This window comes from Tachysurus vachellii, chromosome 4, assembly GCF_030014155.1.
Source record: "Tachysurus vachellii isolate PV-2020 chromosome 4, HZAU_Pvac_v1, whole genome shotgun sequence".
Classification (NCBI taxonomy): Eukaryota; Metazoa; Chordata; class Actinopteri; order Siluriformes; family Bagridae; genus Tachysurus; species Tachysurus vachellii.
Genome location: NC_083463.1, coordinates 20,351,163 through 20,377,978, shown reverse-complemented (window position 1 = coordinate 20,377,978; position 26,816 = coordinate 20,351,163). Strand labels below are relative to the sequence as shown.

Here is a 26,816-nt window from a genome sequence, read left to right as displayed (position 1 = left end):
CTGGTTGTTCACACAGGATCTGAGTTTGAAACTCCCATCACAAAAGCTAAGTCCTTATTTTATTGGTCCTTTGAAGATAAACAATTCAATGTGACAAGATAGTTAAACAAGTTATTACCACCTTACTATAGAATAGCTCCATAATTCTATAGCTCACTGATAAAACCACCAGTATCATGATTCCAAGCAGCTGAACAGTATACTCTGTATAATATATAATATAATCTGGCAGACTAGGAGGGTTTAGGCTGTGAAGAAAGATCAAAGATTTGGGAAGTGACATCCACGACACTTCAACTGTAGAGGATTTCCTCAAAGAACGCTCAGATTTCCCTGCTCCTTGTACCTTGCAGGGGCTGTTTGGGATTCTCTAACACCTCTTAGGGACATTCAGTGACATCTCTTGTTTTTTAAATGTATGAAACTCCAGTACCTACATTAAATGATGCACTGATGAATTTTATTTGTATTAAAAGGCATTTTAAAACATTATTTAAAACATCTTAAAAAAGCAAGAGATACGGCATGCTACCTACATTATGTTACCTACTACTAAGTATGCAGAGATTTTTAATTAGGCTATTGTTTTCAAATACTTTTAGAGATTGCTTTTGATGTGTATTTATTTCAAATTCTGCATTATTTTGATACTGCAAGACATCAACAATAAAAATGCTTCTTACCTTTTAGTGATGTGCTTTACTGCTTCAATGTAGTTATTAATTTATACTGAATTTTAGAAAAGGCTGCAACTATGGGGGATAATAGGCAATATTCCTTGTACAATGTAGCCTACTCTGTCACATCATTAAGATGTCAGTTCATTTGTCATATGTCTTCTTCCCCCTCCGGCTGTTTAGACAACTTCAGACAGACCCCACCTAAAATGCTAAACTACTGCACGACTGCATATCTGCTAAGTGGTGTGAACTGAACCACAGTAAAGACACAGAGGTTTGCGGAAATCAGCAACTGAAGAATAAAGAAAAATTATTCTGTTTTTCCCTCTGGTGGAGCCCTTAAAATGTAAAACCCTTCAATAAACCTACAGTGGAGGAATGTCATCTTGCAGATGGTTTGTTCAGATTTTTATATTTTGAGAAAATGTCATAATGAATTTGTCATCTAATAAATAGGTTTTTTTTTTTTTTTTGGATTTCTTCAAGTTATACAAAATAATCAAAATGTACAACATGCTAAAAAGTTAGCCATCAAGAAACTTTTATATAAGGTTATGCTCTAAAATACTTACTAAACATGATCATTAAATTGACCAGTTACATCAGGTGTCTTCAAACATTAGAATCATGAAACTATATAGTGTATATATATATATATATATATATATATATATATATATATATATATATATATATATATATATATATATATATATATATATATGTGTGTGTGTGTGTGTGTGTGTGTGTGTGTGTGTGTGTGTGTGTGTGTGTGTGCAGGACTACAGTGGACACAATAAACTCTGAATTTTGAACATGTACTTTATATATGCTGAGGCCATATTCAAACTAACGTAAGTCCAGAGTAATAAGAAATAATTCTAAATTACATAAATCCGTTTTCTAATTTTTTTTGGTTAGTGTTGAACTGTTTCCACAATTTCAAATGTCACAAACTAAATTAAAACTCTTTCATTAGCAAATAATTAACTTAGTAATATATATTATTCTATATTACCATCCTCTGATTTATTATCATTTCCAGATTGAAGAATTAAAACTCCGCCACAATTATCACAATTGCTAACTACAACACCTTTCCAACATCTATTGTTTGTTGAGTTGTGACACAGGTTTCATCTTCATTTCAACAGTTTATTGATTGTGACTGTTTTGTCCACAGCGCCACCTAGCATCACATTGTAGAAACAGCATGTGTGCTGGTCTCAGATTAATCACCATTAGTCTTAAAATATCTGAGCACTTGTGTATTTATGAACATTGTAAACAGCATGTATTAGTGAAGGTAATAATATAGTCCCCCGAGGTATTGTATGAACAGCATTATAGGTCATTCATTCATCTTCAGTAACCGATTTATACTGTTCAGGATAGGAGTACACCATTTTACCACACAGTGCACCCAGACAGTCACACCTAGCCAGAGTTTAGAGTAGTAAATACACCTCGCAGATGGTGTAAGCAGGGTGTGAGGAAAATAGAGAAACCTTCAAAGACAGTACAAAACCAGGTACCCTGTAGCTGTGAAGTGGCAACTCTACCTGCTGCAACACCATGCTGCCTGGTGTAGGGTAAAGTTTTTAGTAGTTGGATAAATAATGTGCCAACATAGTGGATATAATTTACCACCATTATACATATACATTCCCCTAACATGCTATATATTATATAAATCAAACACTACTGATAGATCACAGCAAAACAAACTGGCCAGTACTAGTTAGATGAATAGCATGTAATTTGTAGAGTCTTATTTAATATGTTCCATAAAAACAAACAAACAAACAAACAAATAAATAAATAATAAATAAATTAATAAATTAATCTGCTTAGTTATCTCTCACCCATCAGAGGCTACAGTTGGAAACAACCAAAAGAGATTTACAGCACAGTTGTTTATATATAATTATCTATATGATAGCTTTTATTAGATTAGAGCTTTTTATGGCCTCATCAACACTTTCAATCATGATATTCCTTGATTATTAATCACATGACTAAGTAGGTTGGAGGACAGAGTGGACACACGAGAAGAATGTTTATAGAAATGAATAGAGTTTATTGAGACGGTAATCAAAGACTATCAAACAAAAATGTTTCTATGGTCTGACAATCCAGTGTTGTAGTTCTGGTCAACTCTGACTGAATGTGTATATATCTTGACTCCTGGCAAACCATATAGATGCTTGTCAAGTCACTTTATACTGGACTGAAATATTTGATGATTCAGAGCAATGAACATTAAGAGACTTTTCTGACATTGAAATAAACTCACACATACTCTGATATAATAAACTGAGTGCTACACAATTATATGCAGAAATTATAGATAAACAATAAATGATTTGTATAAAGAAATTTACTTGGCAGTATGCCGACAATAACCTAGGATGCAGATGTCAGCATTGCTGCCTCTTCACACTCGACTGATCCCACATTCTGCTAAAGGGAGAAAAAAGTGTTAATCAAAAGTGTTAAGTCCCAAAACAACAAAAGTTTGTGATTCAGAGATTTTCTAATAATTTAGAAATTTCACTTCATAGAAAAACTTTCTACATTTCCCTTAAGTCTCAAATAATCAGTGAAATAAATATAATCTAAACTAAATTAAACTAATCTAAAGTAAACTAAACTAAACTAAACTAAGCTAAAATAATAACTTTATTTTACTCTTACAAATAAAACTGGTTCAGTTTTTTGAGGGTCTGATATCAGTGATTAATGCAGATTAAAGCAATCATCGATGTCAACCACATTATTTCCCCAGGATATATAGCTGAGCTACTACAGATTAAGACTGCATTTTTCAGACTTAAGATTCTACTATGTTTTCATCAATGTCACTGTTATTTAAGTGCGGCAAAAAAAAAACAAAAAACATTGTTTTCCAATCATTTATACTTTTAAAATACTTCTCTGACAGATATTGACAATGTTCCCTTACGATCAGAGTGTGAATTACTCTGTGTATTTAATGCCTATATATTACAAAGCACAGATATTTTAATCAGAAGCCGCAATTTCTTAATATTTATATAAATAAGTTTTGTTTTTTTTGAAAACCTATCCAAAATCTTTATATGTATTTTATGAAATCAGAGGGTTTGTTGGGTTTGTTAAGTACTCGTTCCATTGTATATACTGTATATATTACTTAAATATGTAAGAAACACACTGTGTGTGTGTGTGCGTGTGTGTGCGTGTGTGTGCGTGTGTGTGTGTGTGTGTGTGTGTGTGTGTTTCTTACATGTTTCAGTAATTTAGAGGTTGAATCTTTAACAATCCTTAACTGTAGTTCCTATTTTTTTAAAGAGAGTGCATTCTAATTATGTGACTGTTTTTATTAGGCTTAAGTGCGTTGCTGCTTTAACAGGGCAGGATCGGATATGTATGAAACTCATTTCACTCATAATAAAATTATTGTGTGGTGTCTATTACAAGCCTGGTTGTTTACTCACTTGATTACTGCACAGGTCCCTTGGCAGCATCGAACATTTTCTTACGGCCTTCCATTCCGGACATGGCCTCCACGTTTTTCCTCCAGTCACTAACCTCTACAGTTTTTTCCTGCAGCACGCAGACACACACACACACACACACACACACACACACACACACACACACACACACACACACACACACAAACACACAAACACACACACAAACACACACACAAACACACACAAACACAGATTTTATACACAGATTTTGTGCAATCTTTGATATAAGATGCACAGAAGTCCTCAGATCACTACCCCACCTTCTCTGTGTCCTCTTTCTTGACTGATTTGAGGTTTGCTCTCAGGTCTAATGACACTTTGTGTTTGGAGCCCAAGAGAGAGCGCAGGATGGCATCTGCTGACACTCTTACCCTTCTCAGATTGGGCCGCTTAAACTTCCCTCTCAAGTCTAAAACCTTAATGTTTAGATCTTTTATCTGCATAAAGGAAGACCATACAGATTTATAGCAAGGAGTATGTTATGCAAATCATTTTTTTAAACACATATGAGTGAGAGTTTTAACCTCTCTGGTGTTATGTAGCACTTTTGCTTCAATATCATAGCGCTCCTCATCCACCTCGTCTATCTTGGCATGAAGCTCCCGACACAGTTCCTGTCAGTGTTAGTTTTAAAATGAATGTTTCAGAAATTCTTACATAAAGAATGTAAAATTTGGTTGTTTTAATCTAGTTTAATGATTGATCTAGTGTTTATTTGAGTGTACATACTTGGAGCTCTGCAAAAGACATTCCACTAGTCTGTAGAACAGGAGCATTTTCTGCCAGATATTGCTGTTTTTCCTCCTCTTTATCCAATGCCTCCTGCTCCAACATCTCTTTAGCTTTAGCAACCATCAGGCTCTGCATACACATACAGAAATGGCACGATAGAGACCATGATTTTCATGTTAAATGAGTCTTGGTAAGTGATTTAATACAGCTCTATTCATCTCTACATTTTAGCTCATTTAACAGTTCACAGTCATGTTTCTCTATAATCTACTGCACATACAGTACATACCTTCAACATTAGTTTACGTGAAGCTGAAATCTTGGACTTTTTCTATTGGATATTAAACAAAAGCACAGAGCAAAATTTCAGAGTTTGTTTAGTCAAATCAGTTCAAGAATATTTGCAAGAATACTGATATAGCTATGTCTTTATTAGCATGCTATATTAAAATTAAAATTAGAAATAGGTCGCAGTAGTTTTTTTTTGCTACAGGACACAAATATCTATAAGTGTAGCTCTGTAGTATTTAGACAACAATACAAAATGTAAACGTCACTTACCTCTTGCCTGCAAAGTGAAAAAAAAAAAAACATTGTTAAGCAGTGACTGATATGAATAATAAGTATTCTTTCCTTTTTTTCCCATCCTAGTCACAAATCAAAGTTCTGCGATAGAAAATTCTACTAAAATGTTCCTATCGCTACTGTCGCATTCCAGATTTTATTAAAAAATTCCCACTGAAGCTCCTTGTTGACAATTCGGGCTAAATATAGTTTTCATTTGCTGTGAGGGCAACCACAAGAAGATGAGATGGAAGGCAAAACAGAAACACAACTCACTCAGGCATCTTTACAATGTGGATCCAACCTAGAGGACAAAAATAAAAGCTTTTGTTATAAAGCTCAGCACCATGGGGAGAATTAAGTGCTTTAGCCTTCAAGACTAACCGAAGAGGTCAGGTTTCAGTTGCCAGCATTACAAGAGTAACAAGATGCATTGTGAATATAACAAGAGCCATTCTAAAGTTTGTCTTGAATTCAAATTAATAATTTCTCACTTTTGATAAATTGTATTGTCATATTGAAATAACTCTTGGAGAAGTTAAAGAATGTCAACCCATTCACTGGAAAAGCCTGTATCTGTGAATGGATTAATCATTTTCAACCTAAAGTTAGACACATAATTGTATAATATTAAAATAATATCAAATCATTGATTATCAATAATCCATGCTGCAATAAACATAGTAATACACTGTATAGTAAAATTAAATCACTTTGCTTTGCAACTCTGGGCCACTTTGATGTGATAACTTTGGCCACACACACACACCTTAAAAAGAAAGTGTTGTCTGACACAAAGTGTGTCTGTGGATAACGGCATGCCAACTCTTTCAGATAACAAGCCGGCTTTCTCCTAGATTTCCACCAGTGCTGTGCCATAAATAGACTTGCATCAGGCTTTTTAAAGAGCTTTTGCCTTCTGTAAGTTTTGAGGAAACTCTTGACAACATCCACTTTGAACAAAATTTCCTTGTATGTGAAGTAAATTAATTGTACAGCTTGGAACTGGAAAATAATACTATTCTAATTTCAACATTTGAAATATTACATATTTAGCAATAGTAGTTTGTAGTAACAATCAGTTTGTATACTATTAAAGGACAAGGCTGCTTGAGGTTTCATATAACAAAGAAAAATAACAGTAAGTGAAAAATGTGTCTGTTTTCACAAATTATGAATAATGTATAAGTTAATTTTTGTTCATTTTTATTTAAATGATCATTTTTAAGACAATAACTTAAAGTAAAGGTATGCGCTTACCTCTAACACAGTGATGAAAGGAGGGATGCACCACAAAATGATGCTCAGAAACAATGTCTCCTTCTTTTAAGCCAACCCCTTATTGTTCTTGCCTTATTTCTCACTGGGAGATATTTATAGAAGCACCGACAAACACACACACACACACACACACATACACACACACACACACACACACACACACAGAGCTCTTATCCAGCACTTCTTTTTACTTCTAGAGTTGCTTAACAATGTCCAGCACCTACTTTATCGTTACTTTATCATTCCAGTATCACTGTATCTATCATTGTCTTTGCTTCAGTCCCAATAAACCTCAGTTTGTTTAAGTCAGAGACACAAGAACAAAACAATTCTATTATTAGGAATTTGCAATTTGTATATGAGTGAATTACATCTTTAATTCTTTGGAAAGTTTTTTAATTTCTTGTTGGATTTCATGATTATGGCTAAGCTCATAGTTTCATTAATAATTCATTCTTTTTTTTTATAAAGATCTAGTTTGCCTGGATGGTAGAGATGCTAGTCAATGTTTTGGTAAACAAAGAAGCTGTCTAGTTGCACCACAAAATGATTATGCATGTTTAAAACAGTGTTTTTCAAACGTATGTTAGCACGTAGCCATTACACCGATATATGCTTGGTGATATCCTCATTCAGAAACCATGGGCTTTAATATAGATTTGTCCATTCTTTCCTACTGTAACAACCTCCACTCTTCTGGGAAAGCTTTTGCTCATTCAGCCAAAAGAGAATTAATGAGCTCGGGCACTGATGTAAGGTGAGAAGGCCTGGAAATTCACAGGGGAATTTTCACACTAAAACCAGTTTTGGACAAGATCCCATGGTTCTCATGAAGTGAAATCTTAATGCTACAGTACAAGACATGCTAAACAGTTGTGTGTTTCCAGCTTTGTGTAACAGTCCAGGGGAAGGTCTCCAAATGGGTGTGATGGCCATGTGTCCACATACTTCTGACCATTGAGTATGTAATGTTTTTACAGGTTCTACTAAACAGTCTAATTATAAATATTCAAAAAATATAAGGATGTTAATATATTTCACAAAATGAAAAGTAAAGGTTTTTTTTTCATTTATTGCAAGCACGTCCTGAGGTTTCAATAACAGCAGTGTTGAACCCTCTCCGTAGTGAGAACTGCTCTGTGATCGTTCATAACATTTGTCTCATACTTTGAATATTAAAAAAGCTGAAGGATATTTGTTTAAATTGCTGTATGCTGAGAACAGCTAAAAAAAAGTTTAAAAATCCCTCTAGAGTTTGGCATGGCTAGGTTTATCATGTCTGTTGGGCCATGTGTTCCACAGAGTGGCTTAATGACTCTGCTATCATTATCCGCTTCATCTCAGTGTGTCCTCATCCCAACCCTCTTTCCCGTAACACTGCTTCTGATTAAAATAATAACTGTAGACAGCTCAAATCTCTGTGTCTTGATGACTGGATCATAATACTCTTCATACAACGGTGTCTAAACATAGTGCAGTATACCAGCTGATGCTACCACTTGGGTCTGTGTGTATAATGTGTGTGTGCTGTGAGACTTAAAAATGTATAACTCGGATTGTTGGCTATCGTTGAACTTAACTTACCCTCTCTCCCGAAGGACACCACATATCTAGCATGCATATTTGTTTGTAGATCTATTTGCCTGTTGTCAAAATACTTAGATATCCATGCCCTTGTTAACAAGCCTCTGCAGCAACATGAGAGTTTTGGTGTCGTGTGTGAACATAGTTTCCTCCACAGATTGATTATTAAGATGATTGTCAATTCATATCAGAGCACATTTGGTCACTGCACCCAGTCATTAATCTTAAAGAGTATATGAAATGGTAATGGAATATGATTTTGAAATCCACATCTGCTGTGAACTGTTGATTAGATATTACCAGCTCAAGAGAATCTACAAACACACTCAACTGAGTTAAACATGTGTTACGTTGACTGATAGAGCCTTATCTAATGTTTGCTGTTAGCAACACACCTTTTAGCCTAGATATTAGCCTGGGCATTTTTTCATCATAGTTCAACTGTTTTGCATCAAACCTCAGTCCATCTGGGTTCTAATGAATCTACTTATAGGCTCGTAACTACATTTACATTAGCATTTACAGCATTTGGCCTTACAGGCGCCCTTATCCAGAGCGACGTACAAAAATGCGTAAGTCTCTATCATTGAATACATTAACTCTGGTTCACTAGGTTACATACTTAAGATATTATGAGTCTACAACACAGTTCAAATATTTTTTTCTCTTTAACTGATTGATAGAGTTAATTACAGGGCTAATAAACAAACTGGACCTGTTTATAATATGACGCAGACATTTCTCTTTAGTGCATCCTGTAAAATGCAGAACTCCAGACAGGCAGTTTGTGTGTGTATATGGAGGTTGTCTAAACATTCACACTGTGTCTTGTACGTGATAAAGCCAGCTCTCTCTCTCTGGTAAATCCCAAATGGAAACAATTGTGCTTTGGTGTGCCATTATTTCCAAAGGCTAAAATGCATGTATTTATAGCTTGGAACCCATCATTATTCCAGCAAGGTCATCTAACATTTAATAGCCACTTATAATGAACAAAGTTTTAATCATTCTTTTGGGTTGTTGATATGAGCAAATTTTACATTTCCATATGTTTAAATTTCCCCTCCCCTCTACCGCCACCACATCCAACCTCTAATAAAACAATAGATTCAGAAATGTAGCATTAAATAATGCAGCATTTTTTCATGAAAAAAAAACATATCTATCAGGGACTTGTATATATATATATATATATATATATATATATATATATATATATATATATATATATATATATATATATATAATAGAGATATAGATAGAGATAAAATCTGCATTAAAGAGATAAAAAAAAGCCAAAATCTGCGTTAAATTGTTTTTTTTTAATCTGCATGACACTGTACCTGAGAAAACTAATGCCACAACAAATATTGATTTGATTTAATTTAGTTTAGGGGCATGAACATTGAGCAGTATACATAAGGACCCCCTCTAGTGGCAAAGCACTCTCCACTTTTTTCCATGCACAACACTGTGACTGTTTTACCTTTAGAGTGAAGACAAATTCGCTATTGATGTGAGGTCTGTTGTATATCTAAAGACTTAAACCTGCCTTTAAAGTATTTCATTTGAGATTAGCACAGGAGAGCCTGTCACTTAGCATGTAGCATCTCTTAGTCTTTCGCTCTTTCATGTGTCTGTGTCTTCATGGCAGCATGCTCGCTGTCAGTGCCGACAGACATAATCCCTCATTGTTCATCAACAACACTCACTGCTTTTGGATGTCTCAATGATGTCAGAAAGAAACAATCAGGTCATCTGCACGTGTTTATCATGCATCTGTGTAGGAAGGTTACAGCAGTCTAAAGAGATTTATTTTCTTCACTATTAGACATGTAACATGTTTCTGTTTATTCATAAATGTACCACAGAGGCATAAATTTGTAATTTGTACTAATGTATAGTATTGCATAAAGAGTTTATATATTTTTAAATCACCAGTGTGGCTTGCTGCTGACTCAGTGAAACAAGAATAGTCATCTTAATAATAATAAAAAATTTTGTCACAGTTTTAAAGGCATGTTAACCTCTCATTATTTTTAAGATGAATTAAGAACATTTAAACCCTAGTAGATATAAAACAGTATGAAAACCTCAGCTGTTTGATAAACCCATAAATGAAAGTGTAGTCATGCTGCTTCTGGAATTTAGTCCATGTAAATTAATGCTCTTTTAATGAACAGATAAAAGCTTAAAAGCATTTCTTTGTGCAAATTGCAAGCAGGTGGCAAGTGTAGTATGCAGGAATCAAAGCAGAGAGCTCAGGCAGACTCTTGGTCTTGTGTACTGCTTTTCTACTGGGCATGGGCTAGTGCTCCTGCTCCCTGGCCGAACCCAAAACCCTTCGGCCCAAAGTTCTTTGCATAGCAACCTGTAAATCCAAAGCATTGACAGTGTTACACATTTCAAATCCACAGTATAATACCAGAATAATACATAGTCTTGCTGTTTGGGGTTATGGGGTCATCATTAATAAATTGTAGGGATTTTAATTATGCATTTGTCTATTATTAGCTAAGTTAAAAATACCCTGAGATATTGTATTTCATGTTAATTAACTCATGAGTCAAAGTGACAGTACTAACGATAGAGAAAAGGGTGGAAAGGGGTGAAGCTCTCAAGTTGTGATAATGTAATAATGTAATTGGAGACCTGGCAATCATTCCTTATTTATATGTAGATTGACTTCCCTGCTGTTTTTATTGTTAGGGAAAAGGAAACTAATTTGTTATATTTTTTAACTGAAAAATACAGTGCTCTTATGCAACATGTGTAAAGGATGGCAGGTCTGTAACCCATTTATCTCCATATTATTCAGTTTACTCTGTTATTAGAATTAACTGGTTATTAATTAACTGATTCTTGAGTCCTGGAGCTGAATCATAAACACAAATGTACTCCAAGAACCAGATTACAAAATGCTGGGATATTTGATATAGTAACATGATACAATTTCCTGCACACTGTTAAAAAGTTCAACAGATGCTCACCTTTGCAGTAGATCTCTCCATCTTTATCAGCTAGTGTGGTGGACTCCAGGCTCTTTCCACACTTAGCACACCTGAAGCAGCTCTTATGCCATGACTGGAAAAAGATACACACAAAATAAATACCTCTCATGCCACCTAATTTTACCCACTAAATGCTGGGCCATCTTCCAGTCTACATTGTCTTTCCATTATAATACGTGTGTGTACATTAAGTTAATAAATGTTGCAGTTCATAGCATCATGGTATTTATTAATGAAAATAAAAACAGCAGAGATGTCACTTACATTTCCAGCTCCCACCACTTTTTCTGCTGCATAAACAGCTTTGCCACAGCGAGGGCATACATCCGAGCTGCCAAATTTTTGTGCAAACTTGGAGGCATTGGGGTTGTTGGTAGGTTGATGTTGTACCTGCCTATATATATGAAATATGAATATAAGGGCTTAAACACTCTCACTCTCATTTTCTACCACTTATCCGAACTACCTCGGGTCACGGGGAGCCTGTGCCTATCTCAGGCGTCATCGGGCATCAAGGCAGGATACACCCTGGACGGAGTGCCAACCCATCGCAGGGCACACACACTCTCATTCACTCACGCACTCACACACTACGGACAATTTTCCAGAGATGCCAATCAACCTACCATGCATGTCTTTGGACCGGGGGAGGAAACCGGAGTACCCGGAGGAAACCCCCGAGGCACGGGGAGAACATGCAAACTCCACACACACAAGGTGGAGGCGGGAATCGAACCCCAAACCCTGGAGGTGTGAGGCGAATGTGCTAACCACTAGGCCACCGTGCCCCCAAAAAAACAAAACAAAAAAACTGAAACAGTTGTGTTAATATGTCCATTTAAAAGCCTCAGCTCATCACTAATAAATATCAATATATCAATAAATATCAGTGAATCCACTTACTCCACAGGTTTAATCCCCAGTCCTTCGCCTGAGTCCATGCTCAAGGTTCCAGCACCACCACCATAACCATAGCCTTTTGGACCATACTTTTTGCCGTAGCATGATTTGCAGTAGATCTCATCCACGTGTACAGCTACTGTGGTGCTGTCCAAATTTTTTCTGCACACCACTGAGTGGAAACAAAACAGAGAAGAGAGACAGCTGTTCAGTTGTACACTGTCATGTCCTTTAGTGAGATGTTGGAGTCTACTGTATTAAAATGCAGTTTCAAACTGTAGTGATTATTTTTAGGTGGGCTTCATTTCCATAACCTGCTTGAAAAATCAAGTCAGTTGTTTTTCAAGATACAGATAGAGCATTGTACTGCCAATGCATGTTTTCAGCCTCATTGTACATGAAACCTGCCCTAAATACTTGTATAACACAGCATGTGATGTCTGCCTCTCAGTCAAGCATTCTTTTGCCTTTAGAGTCTCTGGGCTGTAAAAATTCTTTTCTTACAAAAAAACAAAACAAAAAAAAAACACTTTTTTTGAACTTTTAGTTCAAGGCTAGTTCACAGACACTAGTTTATATCACTGCAACAATGTTGTGTCTAATCCAGATATAGTATTGAGGACGGGCACACACTAGAGTCCCATATAAGGCATCCACCACCAAAATGACGTTCATCTCCTGACTTCCTAATATGGGCACACTTGTGTAAAGTAAAGATATTAGTCTTCTTCACATGCAACCTAATAATTCAAGGCATTCCATCGGTCTTCATGGATGTTTTAGTGATTCTGAATTAGATTAAACAATAATAAGCAGATAGGAAGCCTTGCCTATTATAACCAAATTCCCGAAGCTGGTGACTTACTGCAGAGAAAACAGGACTTGTGGAAATACTTCCCCTCACACTGGACTTCCTCTGCAAAGTACACAGTCTTTTGGCAACAGCCACACCTGTTTCCCCCTCCGAGGGGCATCCTAAACACACACACACACAAACACCACACACATTCAACCGTCAGATATTTGCAAGAAAACATGGTCAAATATATACAGCAAAACAAATCTAGGAACATGATGTAAATGAGCAGTGATTTTCAGAATAAACTAGAAAAATGACATAATTTATGTAACACTGACTTTTTTTATTTTAATAATTTAGCCTCAGCTCAGCCATATTTTATGCCTGCACAAACACATATATATCTGATTCATGGTATTTATTAATCTTTCCAAGATGGCAGCACATACAAATAAATAAATAAATATTGAAGTTCAAAATGTAGTGTACAGCATTTGAGATTATATGGTCCATACATAACATGAACAGACACTGGAAGAATATAATATGTGGAGCATCAATGTCACTTACCTGCAGTCAGTGTGTTGTAAGTGCTGTAAATGGATGCAGCTGAGTAAGAGTTGTGAAAAGTTCACCGTTGCTCATGGTAATATCAGAGAGACAGGGAGGGAGAAAGTGGGCAGGACAACAGAAATAGACAGAGAGAGAGGGAGGGAGAGTGAGAGGGAGAGAGCGGGAGAAAAGGCAACTCCCTGGAATGACGCAAATTTCTCTCATTCCAGTCTTCATCTGGATCCTCTCACAGTTATTTTTTTGTTGATTTACCACAGCTATACTGCCTTCCTAAATTGGCTTTGCATAAAGCTCCTAAAGCTAATTCCTTATGATTTCTTCATTTTTATATGTTTTTTTTCATACATATGAGTTATGATTATCTCAAATAGATCAGATAAACAACCACTAAACATTATAGCAGAGATGGATACATAATAATCAATGAGCGAGGATTGATTTTGATTAGTCTTGTGCCTAAATGATCTAGTATTACATGATAACATAGCATAGCATTTGTTTTGACCAGCAGACCTCCTGCTGTGTTAGTGTAATCAGTACTAGAGGTTTGTCTGTATTTCCATACAAGGTGTTTGTTATGTGAAACCGAGTCAGCATGAGTCCATCACACACACACACATCCACTTACTCACTCTTTCCACAGGACACCATAGAGATATGCTTGTTCGCTCCATTCACACAGGATAACCATTCCAGGATAAATTGTTTTGCTACTATATTTTCCTAGCTAACATATTCAAATATTCAGAGGACACAACCTTTCATTATGCTTTGTGCTGTCATTAAGGGTTTGTGAATTAAAATATTTTAACAAGCCGAAGGTGGTTCAGTACTGAGAGCTGGTTTTGACACAGTTAGCATTCTTAACAAAATAAAAACAAGGTCCAGTAAAGTGTTTTTCTTCTTCTTCTTTTTGTTTATTTTTGTATTTCAAAAGTACATTTGGGTAGGGACTCTGTTACTGAAAATAATGAAACCCTTTTTAGAGGAAAAAAAAACACACAGTACAGAGAGGAAATAATATTCATATCTGCCAGATTCAACTACATGTCGGGACATTTAGTCCACAACATAAACCTGATTTATGCTCTGGTGACAAACCCAACACTTGGATGCAGCCACATTTCATTTGAAATAGAAGGATATTTAAACTGGCCCGAGAGAGAGAGAGGGAGAGAGAGAGAGGGAGAGGGAGAGGGAGAGAGAGAGATTGAGGGGGTTATATTGGTTTTTAAATAAAAGCTGCATTAAAAAGTAGCTTTCTCTTTAGGCTTAATGCCAGTCAAATATTCCCACAAAGTCAAAAACCATCAAAGGCAGATAATTTTGTCCCCACAAAGATATAAAAACATGCTTATACATAGTACTAATCTCTATACTAAATTGACTCTTAGCAATAATATGGCTGTAACTACCGTAGTCCAAACAAGGACTAGTTTATCATGTATTAGTATGGGGCATTTGTTCTAAAGAGCCAAGTAAATGTTTACACATAAAAAGCATCAGAACAGAATATGCAATGACATATTTTGTGGTTTAATTAGCCTGTAGATAACATGTATATGTTATTGCATTTCATGAAATGCCAAAATGAGCCAGAAAACATGAACATAATGTGAGAATGATTTATTTAGCCTACTTCATTTCATACCTTATGTCTTGTCTTCCTGCCTGCAAAGATCGTTTCAAGTAAAGAGCCAACTTAAACACTGTTGTACATTTAGTCAGACTGCTTAAAAAAAGTAACTCAAACATTGCCAGCCATTTGATAATTGATCAATGAAATGTACATCATCCAAATCAGTTAAGTTTGTTAACTTATCACAGCTGCCATATTTTCCATCAAATGTTTAAATGACATTAATGACAATCTTTTTACTTATCCCAATAAAGCCCAGTGTAAACCACCAACAGACCACCTTCACAGTATTTGGCAAACACCCTTATCTAGAGCGACTTACATTCTTATCTCATATTATACAACTGATATTAAGAGCCTTGCTCACATGCCCAGCAGTGGCAGCTTGATGGACCTGGGATTCACAGTGACAACCTGCTCAGTAGTTCAACACCTTACCCACTATGCTACCGTGACCTACACCTGTTCTAGGATCCCTAGCTGGAACATAGGGTGCATTTGGGTGATTCAACTGCACCTCATGTGAACAGGTTAGATGGGCCTAAGAGCACATTTCAGACTTCCAGGACTAAACAATTTTCATTTTTATTTCCATTTTCACCCAAATGATTCTACCATCCAAAGCCTGTGCCTATCTCATTCACTTTTACATTTACATTTCTGGCATTTAGAAGACATTCTTATGCAGAGTGACTTACATTTTACTTCAATTTATATAACTGAGCAATTGAGGGTTAAGGGCCTTGCTCAGGGGCCATACAGGGCAGCTTGGTGGACCTGGGATTCAAACTCATGACCTTCCGATCAGTAACCCAACGCCTTTACCACGTCCGACGTCATTCAGGCACCTTCATATTTCATGGTACTTGTCCTGCTTGTTCTCCACTACAGCTCGCAATTCCAAATACACCATAATGCCTATGCTGGAAACTCTAGGTTCTCTTTTCTTTGATGGTGAGGATCTGCTCCTCAGCCATACTGTATGTGTTGGCCTAGCCACAGCATGGTAATGTCTCCTCTGACATCTCTTATGCTTCCATGAGTTGTTTGATCACACCCAAAAGTTCCAGGAAACCCCAGGACTCCTGGAAAGCTTCTCTACTGTTGATAGCTGTTTTGATTTAGCTGTTCCTCAATAAAAATTCAGAGAGATGCTCTGCAAATTTGACAATGTGAAGCGATTTAGCAGGCCACCATAGATATTAAATCTGAAAAAATTAAATTGGTGATGAAAAGTTATCCCTAACTGGAAGTGCCAAACTCAGCTTCATTATTAGGACAGACAGGAATAATCGGACTGCAAGGCTGTATTAATGCCTGCAACATGACACAGGGAATAGATTATCAAAAGTGCACTTAAGTGTACTTATATTTATATACTGAATTAAACACAGCTGAAAGGAGAAAATTTGTTAATATTTAGTGGCATTCTGGGCTATATATAATATCATGTAAATATACCACAGGTTGTGATAGGAAAAACTTACACTTATACAATAAAAAAGTCATATTTGCAAATTTTTGCTTTTTCATTCTTGTATCTTCAGCCAGCTCTGATAATCACCATTCCACAGGACATGCCAGAAATATGCTGGATATCTGATCCTTCAATCGAAGTGAGACAGAGGGTCTGAAACTCAACCTTTGTGTGTGTGTGTGTGTGTGTGTGTGTGTGTGAGAGAGAGGGAGAGAGAGAGAGAGAGAGAGAGAGAGAGAGAGAGAGAGAGAGAGAGAGAGAGACACACACACACACACACAGAGAGAGAGAGAGAGAGAGAGAGAGAGAGAGAGAGAGAGAGAGACAGACACACACACACAGAGAGAGAGAGAGAGAGAGAGAGAGAGAGAGAGAGAGAGAGAGAGAGAGAGAGAGACACACACACACACAGAGAGAGAGAGAGAGAGAGAGAGAGAGAGAGAGAGAGAGAGAGAGAGAGAGAGAGAGAGACACACAGAGAGAGAGAGAGAGAGAGAGAGAGAGAGAGAGAGAGAGAGAGAGAGAGAGACAGACACACACACACAGAGAGAGAGAGAGAGAGAGAGAGAGAGAGAGAGAGAGAGAGAGAGAGAGAGAGAGAGAGAGAGAGAGAGAGAGACACACACACACACACACACAGAGAGAGAGAGAGAGAGAGAGAGAGAGAGAGAGAGAGAGAGAGAGAGACACACACACACACACACACACAGAGAGAGAGAGAGAGAGAGAGAGAGAGAGAGAGAGAGAGACACACACACACACACACACACAGAGAGAGAGAGAGAGAGAGAGAGAGAGAGAGAGAGAGAGAGAGAGAGACTATTTCTAGTACCCAGTGGTCAACACGACACATTAGCCATTGTTTTGTTTGCAGCTGTACATTAACATGCACACTAGTAACTAGTGTGTTGACTCGGTGTAAGAACAGGGAACTGAGGTTATTTACTGCTTTATGAAAATACATAATTATTACATTTCATTTTAAACATCTATAGATTTGCCAGGATACCAACTCATCACATTACTGTAAGTACATTCAATTGTCTTGAGTGGAATTTGGTTATTACTGTAATAACCAATGTCACCTAGTTTGTGTCTGTCTCTATTAGCCTGCTCATTAATGTGCTTAATTGCTCTAAACATTTTAACCACGCACGTGTCAGCCAATCAGCGCGTGACTTCCGGTTTTAGGAGGACTTTACTGCACTGCCGTGTGAGTGAGGTGAAAATAGTGCAGGCTTTTTTTTACACATCACATACAAACCTTATTAGACTTATGGTGCGTTAAGAGATGAAGAGGTGTAATAATATAAGGCTCAAATAAGTCTGATATGCCAATCATATTTTTAAATCGGCGTATAACGGAGTCATGTTTCAGTACTACAAAGACCAGAATCCCATAACGACCCTCAACCAATCAGGACCTTCACTGTTACCATGACAATGTGACCAACATTACAATGTGGGCTTCATCCGCTTTTTTTTTGTTTTTCTATTTTTTTTTTCTATTTTTAACACAAGGGGAAAAAAAAAATAAAAACATTCTGAAACACTAAATCTTTCGTTGTAATGAAAATAAACTACAATATTATTGATAGTTTGAGGCTGAAAATGGCGAGGAAACGGAGTCGATGACGTCATTCGCAATTCATTATAGGAATTGTAGTTGTTTTCTCTACAAAGCCACTTTTGTAAATCATAATTAATCTCGTGGATATTTAGTTTGGTTTAAAATATAGGGATAACAGACTGAGAAATGTACTGGGGGGTCAAACCTTCCTTTTAAACCACACAAATAAATTATCCTGATATACTTTCAATGTAATTTACATGCTATGATTGTATTTGAACCCGTGACTTGCATGATAATAAGCAATAGTGTTTTAGAAACCACAAAGTGTGCTAAATATTAGCCTGGATTTTAGTTTACTACATTTTACATATTTCTGTTTAAACTTTTGTTTTATAACGCAACACTACCGCAGTTGTGTTGGTGTTTTGTCGTTTTCTAAACTGGCCAGTAGGAGGCGCCCTTATTCACTTATTAGATACTCTGCCTTCAGCAAGACACACCCTTTTTTTCAAAGGGTTCATTGACCATTCCCTGTAGTCCCTCTCTCTCTTTTCAGAAACAGGATTCACTTTATTTACTGGAGGATTACATGCTACATCCTTCTCCATTTGATCTCCTGTGTCAAATCAGAATATTGCCTTTAGATTATGTCTTGGCACTTAATGATGCTGCATTATATTCCAGTCTCAAACATTTGACTTTCTCTTTTGTCCTGCAGGCCAGCTATCCTTTACATCTCTTAAAAAGTGTGTAGGGGTCATTCCTCCATTTTCAAACAATGCTAAAACTTAACTCTACATGATATCTCTATATTGTTAATCCCATTTCATCCATTTATCTTTATATCAGAATAGTGGTGTGCAGCATGGTGGTGCAGTGGGTAGTGTTGTAGTTTGTTTCCTAATCTTGGATTACTGTCTGTGCGATTATTCACGTCTTCTCCCCATGTCACTGTTGGTGTTCTATATGAATATATTCATATATAAATTTAAAATGTCTAAAAGGGTTTGCTACAGTATGTTTTATTATAATTCATTATAACAGTGATATATACTGCAAACATTTTGACATGTCAGACTGTTCTCTCAGTTTTTTAATCATTTTATGTAGGCAGACAATGATTTAAAAGTGAGAGACTGTGCTGTAGTAGGTGCCATCTCTCAGGATCCACTCAACCTGTAATCATTAACACCACTCCAGTTCAAGAGAGACAGAAGTAGGTGTAAATAAGTATCACGTTGACTGTAATTAAAACCTAACAATGCTAAAGTTACAAACGGCTCCTCTTAAACCATTCAGAGAGCAAAACCTGAGTAGGTGTTTTTGTAAAAACAAAGCAGTAAAACTCCACTAAATCTGAGCATTAACTGAATGTAAGAAAAGAATTCCATTATGCATTTTTTTTTTTGCCCATATATACTGCTGCATGTGATTCGTATGTGAGTTGAAGCTTACTTAAAATTATTGCATTTTTTTTTTTTTTTTTTGCATATTCAGATTGTCCTTCTTATTTGTGTATTTGGGGTCTCCTTGTATTTTACAGTGCAACGTAATGTAATGGACCACAGACCGTATATACCTCAGCTTCAGTCCCAGGTAAAAATATCCATCTGACTTGGCGGCCAGCCAAAGAGTCCATTTCCCAGCTAAGAAAATCAGTATTTCAATGCAGGCAGTGGTTTCGGCACAGTAGGAGCATTTTTAAAGAGCCCATTTTCTTTTCATCAGACACAGAGACGGATGTAGGAAGATTTTCTCTTTAACAGCTGCAGCCTACACAGTGACAATGTTAAACTATGATTTAAATGCAGTGAAGACCGGATTCTGATACATCATTTTTCAGTTCAGCAGATCAGTTGGTCTTATTGTGGCTGTACAGGCTACTCAAGTCAAGAACTCGTGTGACTCCTTTGCATGTGTCAGCGTTTTACGTGGCATTGTACTTTAGCTGCTCCTCCCATTTTAAGTGAGTATATTATGACTCATACTAAAAGCAGATCAGTCACAGTTATTGCTTTTTGTGTGAACGTAAACCATGGGCTAATATAAACATTCATACTATCTGTTTATATAGTAAGGATCCTCCATGACAGATTAAGAGCTACTTAAAGTGATTTCAGCATGAATGTACATTTAACTTTTGAGCTCTTTTGCTTATTGAAAAATTTCCTTTCACTCTATGATTATATTATTTTAATTAGGAATTTAATTCTAATCATTATCCATAATGTCATGCCATCAGGTTTATGTGATTTTAAGTATACTAAACTAAATTTGAGAGAGTTTTGGAGCTCCTATACTTAAATTCCCTTTTAATTGGACATCTTACCTGTTTTATGAAAAGAAGTAGAAATAAACCTGTCACAGGTTAAACCTGTCACAATTATTACATAATTGCTTAACCATAATTATTCAAACTAACCATGAGCAATCATTTGATTTAGATTTACATTAACGTGTATGCAGATAGTAAAGAGGAATGTGATGTTGATGCTGAAAAATTTCAATATGTGCTCTCAAGAGCTACAAACCATGAGCTATATTACATGGTGTACATGGTTTAACCTCATAAAGTAAAAAGTCAAATAGATTAAAATATGACAGCATATGCTAAGAATGCAGTGATTTAATTCTATGTTAAACAGTGATATTGAACTTAGACACAGTCTCTAAAACTAAATGGCAAACTATGGTTAAATGTTCATTAACCTCTTTGTGTTTTTTTTCCACAAAGAGGTGTTTCTGTTTTATTAATCGTGTCACATAAATGCTGACGGAAATGTCCTTTATTTACAGTTTCAATATTCCTAAGTAGCTGCTCTCTTTTAAAGGGGTATGTACTATATTAGAGTAGTATAAAGCCTAATCTTCTCAGAATTATATATATGGCAACAATAGGGGAAAAAATAATTCATTCATCTACAGAAACACTTTTATTCTGGTCAAGATCACAAATGATCCACAGCCTATCCTGGATATTGTGGATAATCCCTGGATGGTATGCTAGTCTATCAAATTGCACTATGCATACATGTATATACATTCACACACTCATTCATATCGAGGAGCAATTTAGTGTAGCCAGCGCACCATTCTACATGATTTGGGGTGGAATGAAACCAAAGAACTTAAAGGAAACACACATTCAATGCAGCGCACACACACACACACACACACACACACACACACACACACACACACAAACACACAAACACACACACACCAGAGCTAAGGTCTAAACCTGGGACACTAGAGCTGTAAAGTGGCAATTATTTTTATGACAGTTTATGATTAGTTTTATGTCTTAATTGAGCCAGAACTAATACAGGGAAACAAATCCCAAAATACTTTGTAGTAAACAAAGCAAGCAGTCATGTGTGTCCTTGTTGCTTGTCACAAGGCAAGATGTGTGATCAGTAGTGCGATTGTCCTGAGGGCTGAGACTGGTCTGTGAGCAGGATGAAACAATGTGGATTTGTCTCAATTGTCTCTACTAACAACATAGGCTCCTATAAATTTGAAGCTTTGGCACTTATCAGATATCTCAGAAGGGGAGAAATAATATGCAATCTGTAGTCACTAGATACATTTACCATAATTTAGAAGTTAATTCAGTGCAGAAGCTTGAGCATTTTCATGTAATGGTATCAACTAAGACACAATGTGAGAAAGGAATCACACAGCTGTTTGGGAGAAATTTCCCTCGAGGTAGTAGAACGAATCAGCTTTTAAACCTTACAGTTTATTGTGAAATTGTCTTATTTGCTTTTCACAAGCTAAACGGCATCTGTCCCATGACTGCAAAAAAAAAAAAGCCTCAGAGCTAACGATAACACTATAGCAACTGAGAAGCATGCTGTGGCTCAAGATTTACTCAGATATGAGCAAAAAGTAAAAGTTGTGTTAGAAAACCATTAGAAGCCCTTTCCACTGAGAGCTACATGCACAGCATATGAATCACTGTCTGTGAAGCATCAGTCAGCACTCAAGCATTTGTGCTGGACAATGTGCTTTCTGACAAGCTGTTGTTTCCCAGGACAAACGATATCCTATGCCCGTGTGGAAAATTGCCAGGAAACATACATTGCCATAGAGATATTAGGAGGTATGTGATGATCTCATGGTGACTGTACGAATGCGATATACAGCGGGTGTCACACGTTTAGTAAAAAAAACATTAAAAGTATAGCCTGTAGTCCCAAACTATATATTGTGCATATTTGTACAGTGTGAGTTATTGCTGAAATCAGGACAAGGATTCAGTGTTCGTCAAAAGGTTACACTATTTATAATAGCATTCCTTTAATATTTACCTACATTCTATCAAACCAATTTATCTTTTGTACCCTTGTATGCATAAGCCAAGTGTATTCATGTAAATACAAAGGTAGTGATTTAAACCAATTCAAATTCTACATATTATTAAATCCTAACTGTAGAATTGCTGTTGTGGCCATACTGACTCTCTGAGCACAATGTGAGTAATGCCCTTGCCTAGACACTCTGTCTCCTCTGTAATATTGACGCCATCAGCAATATTTACTGGCCCTCCCTTTCTTTGGGGGAACTTACTATGTAGCCAAGCATGTTTATTTATGTACAGTGTTAATTTACAGTATATACAGCATTTGCTGTTATGCACACAAATTAAACTTAATTGACAGACCATCTCTATGTTGGTCTGGAAAATAATACCTTTATACTTTATTGACTTTTTTCAGTAAGTGCTTTATACTGGTTGGGGTGATTGTGGATCTGGAGCCTATCTCGGGAATACTTAGCGACAGACGGAAGTACACCCTGGATGGGAGGATTAGTCCATTGCAGTGACTAATATCTGATAAGAAAAATCACAATAACGCATTTCTTCTAATCAAGTCTTGTATTTCCTAAAGTAATTATTTTTTATCCAAAACAAGTCTTGTTGCCAAGACACTATAATAACAATTCCAGAATTACAATTCTGGCTTCTTTTCTCAGCCATTATTTAAGGTTGCCATTAGTTAAAAATCTTAAACATTTTATAAGCTGAGTTGCCAGATTTCTATATGCATTTATCAGCTGGTTGTTTGAGCCTGTGTGCCATGTAGTGCTCTCTTTTTGTGTTCTTAACCCAGTTCCTCTCCTCCGTGCAGTAGCCTCTGAATAGAAACCACCCACACTCGGTTAATTTCAGGGCTATTCTGTTTCTGTCTTACATTCAAACTGTGTCACTTGCTTAAACACCATGATTACAAAGTTTCCAAGCCACTGACAGTATACTGTTTGCTTCTTGGGTCTTGTAATATGTGTTGTTATTGTATAAATGTGTAACTACAGCGTCAAAGTGTGACATTTACTTGTCAACCAATGACAAATGTCCTGAAAGACCACCCGGGTCTCCCTTTCACAAAAGTCTCCAAGATTTAGGTTTGTATGTCATCAGAAATGTTTGTATAGATGCAAACTGATTTATGACTATTATGATTTATGAATGTGCAATGCTTTAATCTTCTAAATGTGAATTTTCTTTGAAACTTCTATCACAGACCAAGACAACAGTGTCATTTTGGGAGTTGCAGTTATCATTCGAAGCATAGAAGGTTATGATAAATTATAAACCTTATGGTTAAGCTTGAAGTTTTAAATACTTCATTACATTTAATTTAATATATCAATGGTACATGCTTAGTTTAATCTCTGCAACACCATTTAAAGTACTTTTGCCAGTTACTGTATATTGGACATTTTCTTCTCCTTCCTGAGACAATTTTGTTGGTAAAGGAAACATCCATTCTGATTCTTCACGGTCGAGTCAAACTTCTTATTTTTGTTTGTTTCAAAACCCTCAAGGTTTTCCTGAAGTATGTGTCTGCTGCGGGCATGTTACACTGAACGGCAGGACTGAAAACACATGCAGTCTCATATAACCAGCTTAACATTCTGACCGCTAGTCAGTCTATAAACAGGCAGGAAGACTAATCCAAACATCTGCTACAGCAGCTCACCCTAGCTCCTTAAGTCAATCATCGGATTAATCGATTTGGCACTAAAACAATTAAAGAACAAATGAGCATAAAGAAGAAGAACTGTACACAAAATTAGACTAGCTAATTTGTGTTTAATTTGCATCACTAATGAGGCAGCAGTGTTTTGTATGATGTATATACAGGACAGGGCAACACAAGCATGGTCAAAACTACAGACACAGTAAGGTGTGCTATCTCAGGTTATCTTGTGTTTGTATTATAATAAGGATTTAATTTTACTGTTGCACTGTAGGTGATTCTATTGGGTGCCATTTGTGTCTTACTAATGTCCATCATTTGTAAATGCCGGATCACGTCCCCCATATGTGGGATCTGTAAAATTCTTGCCACAAAGGTATATGATTTTCTAGAGTGTATTTGTATACTGTAGAATTACAATTTCCCTTAACTGGAACTAACAGGCCTAAACATGATTTTGTATGACAATGCCACATGATGAAGACATAGTTTTTCAAGATTGGTGTAGTAGATCGAGTGGTCTTTACAGAGCTCTGACCTCAAACTCACTGCATATCTCTGAGATGAAATGGATAAGTGCCTAATCTCTCTAATGATCTTCTGTCTGAATGAGCACAAATCTACCAAACAATATTTGAAATCTAGTGGAAAACTTTCACAGAAAGAGGAAGGAACAACGGGAGATCAAACTCCATATTAATGCCATGCCTTTGGAATAGTATGTTCAGCTAGCACATATGGGTTTCATGGTCAGGAGTCCACATTATTTTTTCATATAGTGTATCTATTTAGAAAATTTACTGCATTTTTAATCTCGACATCAACCTTGTGTGTATGTTTCAAATAAGAAGTAAAATGTCAAATGGATAAAAAAAAAATGCAGTTTCTTGGATTCCAATTTGGAAAATAATGGGACTAAATGGCACTTCAGTCATGATCTAACCCTGGTTTGAATAAATTGTTTACTAGTTTCCTGTTTTAATTACTTTTGTCCAAACATATAAATATTACAGATATTAAATTTGTGGGAGAGATGGGAATAGATTCCATTTGCACTCTTGGATGTAGGGCAGTGTTATAAATCACTTCATCCTTTCACATCAGATCTGCAGTTCACATGACATTTATAATGATAATACAAAACAGTCCTTTCCTTCAGCCTCATGTTAAACATCCTCCTCTGTGAATTGTTCCTTTATATATAATGGAATGAGTCTCTTAGATTCCTCTGGAAAAGACAGACTGTGTTTTAATTGTGTTAGCTGTATGACAGACTGAGGGTGAAGACTCCTTGGCTGTCAAGCGAATGGAGAAGGAATTGAATTAGGAATGTCTGGCTTTGGGAAGAGCGAGACTCAGACAGGCATGATAAAATCTTGTCTTGATTCTTCAAGGGTTACTGATGATGTCACACTGACACGGTTTAAACCAGACTAATATATAGAGAGCACCAATAAAAAGTATTGACTATGAAGTTTTCTTCACTTGTACATCTTTCGCTGTGAGCTTAGATCTGATCATCAATCGTTTAATTCCTGTTACACACTACAGCAACATAGTTGTGATTCTGCTTCCAGGGTTTCTGGTTCAATCCTGAGCTTGGGTTATCGGTCTGTGTGCAGTTTTGCTTCCCAAGTCCCAAAAATATGTCAGTAGGTGGATTTGCTATGTTGAATTGTCAATAGGTTAAAGAAATGACAATGTTTGTGTACACGGATGAATAGATGGAATGTTAAGAAGTAATATATCTTTGTTAGACCGTACATGTCAATTTGATCTATCAGACACTGTCTCTCTCTTTCTTTCTTGCTCTCTCTGTCTTAATCTCCCCCTCTTCACATCTTATCTATCCCAGTTTGCCATACTCTTCTCTCTCTCTCTCTCTCTCTCTCTCTCTCTCTCTCTCTCTCGCTCTGTTTGTTCAACACTTTATCCCTTTTTCTTTTTGTTTTTTTCACACAGTACAAACTCTCACACAGTACCTGTAAAAAATAGCACTTTGTTCATCTGTCAAAGTTGGTTCAAAATTTCTGTTATGGCTCTGTAGCAATACTAGTTCAGTAGCTACAATCGTCTGTGTAACTGCTAGTAAGGCTGGTATGATATTGTATCTATGTGCTATTGTGAGTATTCCTCCTTCAGGCAATAAAGGGTTTTTTGTGAAGATTAGCTAAAATTTTGGAAGTGATCTGTCTCAAGGACAAGCTGTTTGATGGTAAAGGGGTGAGTCAAACTGAAAGGTGGTCTGAATCCGTGTAGGAAATGACCCAGAGGGTTTTGGCATGATGTCATTACTACAAGAAATATGAGTCACTGGTGATGAATGTGTGTGTAGTGGCAGCTATAGTTGAGTTTATGCCTGGTGTCTGTGTGAAAGAGTGCATCAGTGTGTCACTTGCCAAGTTTAAAGGACAGATACAAAGAGAGAGAACGAGAGAGAGAGAGAGAGAGAGAGAGAGAGAGAGAGAGAGAGAAAGAGGTCCCCTCGGTCCAGA

The 26,816-nt window shown here is 36.5% G+C and overlaps 2 protein-coding genes across 3 annotated transcripts; both read right to left on the bottom strand.

The window, feature by feature from the left end:
* Nucleotides 1-2,770: 2,770 nt before the first annotated feature.
* On the bottom strand, nt 2,771-5,365 carry tnni1b (troponin I type 1b (skeletal, slow)). 2 transcript variants are annotated; one of them, XM_060868277.1, is made up of 6 exons: nt 5,223-5,365; nt 4,931-5,062; nt 4,726-4,815; nt 4,462-4,638; nt 4,160-4,268; nt 2,771-3,143 (listed from the first exon to the last, which is right to left on the bottom strand). In XM_060868277.1, exons 1-5 carry the CDS (start codon nt 5,229-5,231, stop codon nt 4,164-4,166), a joined length of 513 nt encoding a protein of 170 aa, XP_060724260.1. In that variant the 5' UTR covers nt 5,232-5,365; the 3' UTR covers nt 2,771-3,143; nt 4,160-4,163. The 2 variants fall into 2 exon arrangements, with proteins under 2 accessions (XP_060724260.1, XP_060724261.1); XM_060868278.1 differs by having other exon boundaries at nt 2,771-3,140.
* A 4,751-nt stretch (nt 5,366-10,116) lies between these two features.
* Nucleotides 10,117-13,782, bottom strand: csrp1b (cysteine and glycine-rich protein 1b). The gene is made up of 6 exons (XM_060868276.1): nt 13,643-13,782; nt 13,139-13,248; nt 12,277-12,445; nt 11,638-11,767; nt 11,353-11,446; nt 10,117-10,733 (listed from the first exon to the last, which is right to left on the bottom strand). Exons 2-6 carry the CDS (start codon nt 13,245-13,247, stop codon nt 10,657-10,659), a joined length of 579 nt encoding a protein of 192 aa, XP_060724259.1. The 5' UTR covers nt 13,248; nt 13,643-13,782; the 3' UTR covers nt 10,117-10,656.
* Nucleotides 13,783-26,816: the final 13,034 nt, after the last annotated feature.

Excerpts from the sequence above, each read along its gene's own strand:
- csrp1b (XM_060868276.1), bottom strand. The coding sequence starts at position 13,247 with ATGCCCCTCGGAGGGGGAAACAGGTGTGGCTGTTGCCAAAAGACTGTG. Across the intron at positions 12,446-13,138 it reads CAAGTCCTGTTTTCTCTGCA|TGGTGTGCAGAAAAAATTTG; the intron begins GTAAGTCACCAG and ends GTTTCCACTCAG. Across the intron at positions 11,768-12,276 it reads CTGGGGATTAAACCTGTGGA|GCAGGTACAACATCAACCTA; the intron begins GTAAGTGGATTC and ends TCATATATATAG.
- tnni1b (XM_060868277.1), bottom strand. Across the intron at positions 4,816-4,930 it reads TGTCTTTTGCAGAGCTCCAA|GAACTGTGTCGGGAGCTTCA; the intron begins GTATGTACACTC and ends TAACACTGACAG. Across the intron at positions 4,639-4,725 it reads TGCTACATAACACCAGAGAG|ATAAAAGATCTAAACATTAA; the intron begins GTTAAAACTCTC and ends TCCTTTATGCAG.